An 8,521-nucleotide genomic window follows, 5' to 3' on the forward strand; every position below is an offset into this window, starting at 1 on the left:
CCTCTGTATCATGTTTAAGTACCATCAGTACAGGCATGTAAACAGAATGGTCAAAACACACGTGAATTGAGTTTCAATACTGTAATTAAACAACCGGAAGTAACTTAGTGAGTAATTTCCAGACAAAGTTTATACATAAAACAAGATTCACAAACCTGTCTGCCGTCTGTTCAACACCATGTATGAAAATAAAGAAAAGAAAATAATAAATAAACAATGATGACGGATAGCTTCGATACGAAATGCAGGAAAACAAGCAAAAAAGTCCAGTTTAAAAATAATTAATTGACCAAAACATACCGGCCGCCATTTTATTTGATAGGAATACCCGCCAAGTGACGTCATTACATAATCTAAACGCGGAAAAATCTCTTTTCTGCGAAAGGGTATCATTATTTAGACAAAGACACCTACCAGTTTCCATAATAAATCTCAACAAATGACTCATTTTACTTTCAATTTAACCCGTTCCCCATATTTATAGAAGTAGTAGACCTAGATCTATATACAATATACATTTGTATTTGCTGTAGATCTGTATATTATCACGGTCTGGATTTATATTACAATATAAATCCGTGATATTGTATGCACAATGCTATAAAATCAAGTAATCCTTCTTTAATAATCATACAATATTGCATGAACATTTTTTAGAGATAATATATTGAATTTGTAACACTGATTTAAAAAAATCAAAAGACATTTCGCTATATTCACAAGCTAATGAAAGCAAATCTTTTTTAAACAACGGCATTGAAACACCATAAACAACAAAATTAGCAGTACTGAAAAGGTGACTATTTTAATGTTTTGCATTTTAATAACGCCATAGATTCAGAGTATGTGCAACCGAATCTGATCAACATAACAACTCAACTCTTGCTACATTGACTTACATAGATTTGTCTCCCTTCGATCTGGAATAATAAAAAGAGGGTTTCGATTTGCGGTTTTCATCTTTGAATATTTTAACACTCATTTCAAGTGTTTAAGTTTATATTACCTACAAAAAGAAGAAAATCATTCAAGAGATGAATTCATGAGATTTCAGAAAATGTAACATGCTTATCTCAACAATGTTTTATTCCAGGGTTTCTGCGAATTATCCGTTACACTGTTTTAAAGAATTCATCCAAAGCTCTAAACTAATATGTTTTCTTTTTCAATACATTGTGGGATCGATTGTAATATATTTCAGAATAAGATACGGAATAAGTTAAAAAGATAAATAGTAACAGAAATTAAATTTTGCATTTTAGTACGTTAGAAAAAGTATTTATTTCCTTCCCTTTATAAAAAAAAGAGCCGCTTTGAAGACAGAAACCTTAGATCGGATAACTAGACGGAAACCCAGCACAAAAAATAAACAAACCAAAAATGTATCGCCTAGCCAGTTTTCATTACATGTTCGAAATATATGATGATAATTATTTATTATCAAATTATCAAAGTTTAGAAACAAGTGATTTATTTTGTTTTCGAACTTTTCAGTAGATAAGTACAGTCAAAATTAGAAAAAATGACTTGTTTTGATTTAAAACATTCCAAATGTCACCTATAATATATTCCCAAGAATAAATTTCATTTTTCATTAATTATTTATTCATATCCATTTATATTGATAAATTATAGAATTACATCAAATTTAAAATTATGAACACCGCGCTTAAACTAATTAAATATGTCGTTCTTACGAAATGTCCCTCCAGAGCTTCAGTAAAATCGTATTTCTCAGGTACATAAAAACCAGGACAGCATGTTGGTATAAAATCAGGTCACCCCAGAGCCTCCGTACTTTCGCAATAACATATTCACGTAAACGACTAAACTTCTTCACTCGTGTATTTATAATAACAGTGTATAAACAGCCCTTTTTGGTATTTGGACAGAATACGAATTTAAAACGTTGAGTTAAAAATCTTTTGATGGATTTAAAAACTGAAGTGTCTTTTTTAAGAACTTTCAAGTTTGGTTCTAATAAATAAAATATTTGTGAAATCATCTTCGATAAACACTACAACGGTTCACATTCATTGCTTTTCGTGAATTGAAACCTATAAAATATGGCGATCGAACATTGGACATTCCGTTTGTTTACACTGTGCTTGTATATAGGTTTGTTAGCATGTAGTCCTTGCATTTTCACCTCAGAAATCAGTACCGAGAAGAAATTGAACAAATCCGTTTTTGAATCTCATGGAGCGATAATGTTTATGTTGGAAGGACATCAGGACAATTGCTACATTGATTTAGATTTTGTGTTTGGGTTGATTCATAATAACACCTTAGAGACTGCAATGAAGCATAAAAATACAACAAAAGAAGTCCTCCTGAAAGAATGCGGCTTTTTCTGTTCGAGTAGCATATCCGTACATTTTTTCACAAAAAAAAATCAACATTTGATACAACTTCCAGTCATGCAAACCTGTCTGTGGCACTTGTTTGGCAGATGCTCAGTTTATTTGGAGGAATTATCTTTGATTGCAAAATATGGAGTTATTTGGTCGATCGTTCCAAGTGACGCTCTGATACATGTTCCGTCACAGAAAACAAAGTGTGCATTTACTAAGCAAATACGAATAATTCATTCGAAAATAAACTGCGTATCAGAGACTAAGTTTTTCTGGGAATTTTGCGATGAAGTTTTTGAAAAGGTAAATATCTTATAACTAGAAGCGTGTGCGACAAATATTGTAATAAACAATGCAAATTTTAACTCAAATCAAAGTGAGATATTTAGAAATGTGACCGGACTCTACAAGGTGGAAATTTCTAATAACACAATGACAGAAATCAACGCATTCTTGTTTAGAAACCAGGCAGACATTAAAATCATCAATTCACACCGGAATAAACGAAATACTATCCGAGCAAACATTTTTGAAGATCAACACTATTTGCTGTCTCTCGACCAGTCTTTTAATAATTTGTCTTCGCTAGATCGAAACCTATTGAAAAATCAACAATTTCTACACGAGTTTCACATAGAAAACAACCGTCTACAAGCACTGCCGCATGATTTTCTGAAAGAACAATTGAGTTCTCTAAAGTTTGTGTACTTGTATTCGAACCCAATTATGACAATCCCAGTTATGCCTTTGTACGGAGCACGTATAGAGATAATTTATGTTCACGGCAGCGAAATTACGGGAGAAAACCTGATAAATCTGGCCAACAATATTAAGATCTATGATTTTCTTTACAGAATGGAATTAAAGTCAAATGCAAACGACAGAGCAGAATCCCTCCAACGACCACTTCTTGATTTGTCATTTTGCAAAATAAGAGATATTCACTCGAATTCAAATGTAAAAAGCCAGACTTCTATGGTTATTTTGCAGTTATTTAAAACATTTAGCATTAAAGGTAATGGAAACCCGTTTAAATGTAACTGTGGTCTGTATAACATAAGACTTCTATTTACAATTATAGAAACACAAACATTAAGATTGGACTGGGTTTGTGAATATCCAGAGGAACTTAAAGAAAGAAAAGTAACTAGTCTTACGGGCAGAGATATATACTGTCCCATCAATGTTACCGACTGTCCGAGATTGTGTATCTGCTATGTTAGGTACGATTTTAGTTCATATATTGTCGACTGCCGAAATATCAATATGTCAATATTACCGCTTGTAATGCCAAAAGTACCATTGGAAGTATGGTTCAAGAACACAGGTCTTCTGAAACTAGATCAAAGAGACAATTTGGTAAACGTATCTGTCTTGGACATTTCTGAAAACAAACTAGCACGTATTCAACCACTAACTGCGCCAATGTTACAAAATGTCAACGTTTTGAATATAGAATACAATTACTTTACATCACTTCCGGTACAAATAAGATACACAAACATTAAAAGTCTATATTTAGACGGGAATCCATTAAAGTGTGACTGTCACACAAAGTGGATGATAGACTGGCTACACGACAGATCGTACCCAGTCATGGATTGGAACGCTATACAATGTACAGACAACGCCAAGAGGGTCAATACTTTTGTCACCACTCCAGATTCTGTATTCGTATGCCAGGAGATTGAAACACCAAGTATTGCAGAGCACGTGGTATTCCCGTCAACCATTATTGGATCTTTTGTGTTCATAATCCTTATTCTGTCCCTAACCATCTACTTTCAACGGTTTACAGTTAGAGTCTTACTTTATATGATATTTGGAATCAGATTATGCTATAGACTGGATAATGACCATGGCGATGTAAAATACGATAGTGTTGTTATTTACGACAAAGATGATCAAAACTTTGTCAACAGAAACATTAAAAGTCATCTTAGAGTACTGAACTATGATGTAGCCGATATTTACGACGACTCTGTCATTGGATTAACATTTATTGATGGAATTAAAAAGTTGATTTGTAATTCAAAAGTTACAATATTCTTTCTGACAAAAAATAGTTTAGATAATGACTTAATTATAACTTTATGGAACATTACCTCACGACGAGTTCTCAAAAGAAATTTAGGTTCTATTATACTCGTACTAGACAAAGAATTTCGGAAAAAATATACGGAGGAAATTATGCGTTTGTACGTCAAAACCGGTAGATACATCAAAAAGGATTCATCACTATTGCTTAAAAGTATACAATATCTAATGCCACCTCAAAAACCCCTTACCCAGAACCCGGAATCTAATGATAACGATTTAGACTTTGAAGATATTGGAGCAGGCGATGTGTATTTAACAGAACAAAATCATCGAATCGCTACGAGCACCTTTGATGAAAACTTTGATGAGAGGCAACCAGACATTTTTATAGTTTTTCCTGATGGAATTGATGAATTACACAAACTTGTTAGGTATACCATAATACCATTTCTTCTTGAAAGAAACCAAATAGCTAGTGTTCTTCAAGATGATTTTGTCTTTGGTGAAGATATCAGGGTAGGCATAGAAAGTAGACTTAATAAAGTGAAACATGTAATCTTTATTTTATCGGAGGCAATTTTGGAGGATGAAGTCTCGCAGTACATCCTGTGCGCCATTCTTACCAAAGCATTTCTGTGTAGCGGTAATTATTTGCTGCTTTTTACATATGGTCAGATTGATGAAAATAAAATGCCGGAGAACGTGAAGAAATTTGTAAATAGCCACATAACAGCCAGTATTAGTGATACCAACTTTAAAGAGCGAATACTAGAAGCTCTAACTTTCGAAGAAAACCAAGTCATTGACAATGAGGATACAGAAAGTGTAGCAATAGAGAACTGTGAAGATGATGAAAAATTAATCTAAAATTTATTTGTACATGTATAACATTCAGAAATGATACTGTGATAACGAAGTCTTATCTTGGTTTGTTAATTGATTAAGAGATATTCTATACACTAAAATGTTTTAAATTGTAGTTTTGTTATTCTATTCACCTTAAACCTATAGATTAGAAAAAAACTGATGTAGACCTGTCTGTCTCGACTTAGATATGACCATGACGTTTTGATTTTCAAGGTTACGATTCCTATAAAAATTATATGGAGGCAGCATGTGTTAGCACATGATTTAAGAAAGAGCCATTTTAAGATCAAATATTTTTACTTTTCTTTTCATATTTACTTACTTACTATGTTTAATTACAAGCAATTGTTAATGTAGCTTTTGTTGAGCATTTCCGTAGACATACTTAGCTGGTTGACGCCATATCGTAGTTTGGTCTTGCACCTCAAACTATAAATAAAAAATGCGAAAACACGAAAGAATGACCTTCTCACTTCCCCTCGGAGCGTGCACGTCGCTGAGAAGGCACAGGGCATCGGCAGAAGATTTGAAGACTGGGGGACGACGAAAAAAGATCGAAACTTGTGCTGCGGACCAGCTGCCGGTGTCCTGACTAATGCCGAGGGGAGTTGCCCTACAAAGTAGGCGCTTGGGTCGACGAGGACGGTGTGGTAGGGTGCATGAGCCCCTAGCACGGTTAGACGGCTTGAACGGCATGCCTTTTGCTGGCGCAAACAGCCCTTTTCAGGGATTCCCTTTCATATTGTCACAGGTTACTGTACATTTAGGTTCTCATTGACCGCCGTACAGTGACCTGCTCAAAATTCATAACTTTGGCTAATACTCCGTGGAAATTGCATGGAGGTAAATTATCACCACTTTGTGCTTCAAAATTAACTCTTTAAGGACATGACTGGTGACATGTCCGGGGTCCGTACTCGACAGCGAAAGCTGCATTTTGTGCCCGAAAGGGCGGATGGACCCTCATTAAGTTTTAACTTCATCATCATCGAAAGAATGACAAAACGTTTTCGAGCGACAATTTTTTGACGCGTTTTTTTTTTTTTTGCGACATAAAAAAGGCCGATAATATAACACTTCGTGTTCGAATTTTCGTGGCGAAAAATTCTAGAATACAACACGGCGTACATCGGTCGACATACCATCATAACTTTTACGAATGAATACAATTTGAGGATGGTCTAATAACTCTGTACATAAATTTTTAACTTGGAAGTTCAACTTGATATTAGATATAGGATTGAATTTTTGTTGCTATGGAAAATGATAAAAAAAGAAACCTCGCTCTGCTACCATGTTAAGTGTTAGGTTTTATTCACTTTAGTTATTTTGCACAAATTTAAAAACTTTCTGGAGATGTAGAATCAAACCCAGGTCCAATTTTTAGCAAGAAAAATTGTCTGTCAATTATTCACCAAAACATTAGAAGCATACGCCATAAATTTGAGTATATTAAGGAAATTTTTTAGAAACTGATGTGTTATGTTTTACTGAGATCAAATTAGATTTCAATTTTGCAGATAAAGAATAACAATTATCGGGTTTTGATTTCATGTTTCGTGAAGATAAATCGTGTCGCTCGGGTGGATTCTTGTTTACGTTTCATCATTTCTTAGACCCAAACGCGTTGTCTCCTTTGAAAATATAGTTCCTGATTATATTTGGGTTGAAATAAAATATAAAAATCAGACTTATTTATTATGTACATTATATAGACTTCCTCACTATAGAGTTGACTTTTGGTACAAATTAAACTCGTGCTTAGAAATGGCTCTGGAACACAAACAACACTTAATATTAGTAGGAGATGTAAATGAAGATAAGCTCAACATGCAAAATCATAAATTTAAAGATATACTTTTGACAATTAATATGAAATTATTATTAATAGCCCGACCAGGGTAAACCATAATTCGCAAACTCTTCTCGACCCTATCGCATTAACAAACACTATTCAAGTTTTTGATTCAGGAGTTTTTGAAACAGATAATGAAATAAGTGACCATTATGGAACATTTGCTTATTTAAAGGTTGATTTCGATTCAAATAAGCCATTTAAAAGGAAAATTTGGAACTATAAAAATGCAGATATTGTTAAACTCAATAATTTAATAAGAGATACTGACTGGACCTTTGTAAATAATTTAAATATAAATGAAGCTTGTAATACTTTTACATTAAAATTCATGGATTTAGTTAATCAGTGCATCCCGTCCTATTTTGCATTAATAAGGCCAAAAGATAAGCAATGATTAAACATTAATATTCGTAAAAGGTTAAGGCAGAGAGACAGATTATTTTACAAAGCAATAAATAGTAATAAAACGTCAGATTGGACTAAATATAACCAAATTCGAAACAATGTAATCTATATGAAGAAAAACGCAAAAGAGTTATTTTACAATACTTTAGAATCTTAAGAGCTCAAACCCTCGACAAAATTGTTAAAATGTTAGTTAAGAATAATTCAGCTGAAAACGATTCTATACCACCTTTAAGAAATAATAATAACACATTCTCCTTATCAGACTTAGACAAAGTCAATACTTTAAACTCTCTCTTCAGTTCAATCTCTCAGTTGGATGATTCAAATACCCAACTTCCAGACTTTAGTTTTAAAACAAATTCAAGACTAGAAGACTTTAGTATTTGTGAACAAGAAATAAAAGATGCATTAACAAATTTATTTACAAATAAAGCTTCTGGACCAGACGAAATAAGCCATAAAATTTTGAAAGGAACTTCGGAAACCTTATGTATTCCACTGTGTATATTTTCTAATCATTCGTTAAATGAAGGTTACTATCCTAGCAGTTGGAAGCTTGCACATGTTATGCATCTTTTTAAAAAGGGAAATAAAGATGAACCATTAAATTATAGACCTATTTCATTAATAAGCTGTGTTGGTAAAGTAATGGAAAGCATATTTTTTAAACACATAAGTATAATTATCTCCATTCAAATTCTTTAATATATCAAAATCAATCCGGGTTTTTGCCAGGTCATTCTACAGAGTATCAACTTTTTGATATATATAACCAAATTTGCAAAGCATTTGACAGCAATTATTATACTTGTATTATTTTTTGACATTTCAAAAGCATTCGATAGAGTTTGGCATTCTGGTCTTATCTATACGCTATACAAGGGAAACTAAATGCATGGTTAAAAGACTTCTTAGATAACAGAACCCAAAACGTTTTCGTCTCTTCGACATTTCTTCTTTATCAACTTTAGACAGGGGCGTTCCTCAATGTTCG

General features: G+C 33.1%; 1 protein-coding gene across 1 annotated transcript; it reads left to right on the plus strand.

The window, feature by feature from the left end:
- Positions 1 to 2,786: 2,786 nt before the first annotated feature.
- LOC132733561 (protein toll-like) lies at positions 2,787 to 5,261 on the plus strand. Its single transcript, XM_060720218.1, has one exon. It carries the CDS (start codon positions 2,787 to 2,789, stop codon positions 5,259 to 5,261), a length of 2,475 nt encoding a protein of 824 aa, XP_060576201.1.
- Positions 5,262 to 8,521: the final 3,260 nt, after the last annotated feature.

The sequence above is a fragment of the Ruditapes philippinarum genome, unplaced genomic scaffold, assembly GCF_026571515.1.
Source record: "Ruditapes philippinarum isolate M1 unplaced genomic scaffold, ASM2657151v2 ctg14091_1_1_1_1, whole genome shotgun sequence".
In the NCBI taxonomy this organism is placed as follows: Eukaryota; Metazoa; Mollusca; class Bivalvia; order Venerida; family Veneridae; genus Ruditapes; species Ruditapes philippinarum.

What these genes read in the sequence shown, in the direction of transcription:
- LOC132733561 (XM_060720218.1), top strand. Translation starts at nt 2,787, where the DNA reads ATGACAGAAATCAACGCATTCTTGTTTAGAAACCAGGCAGACATTAAA.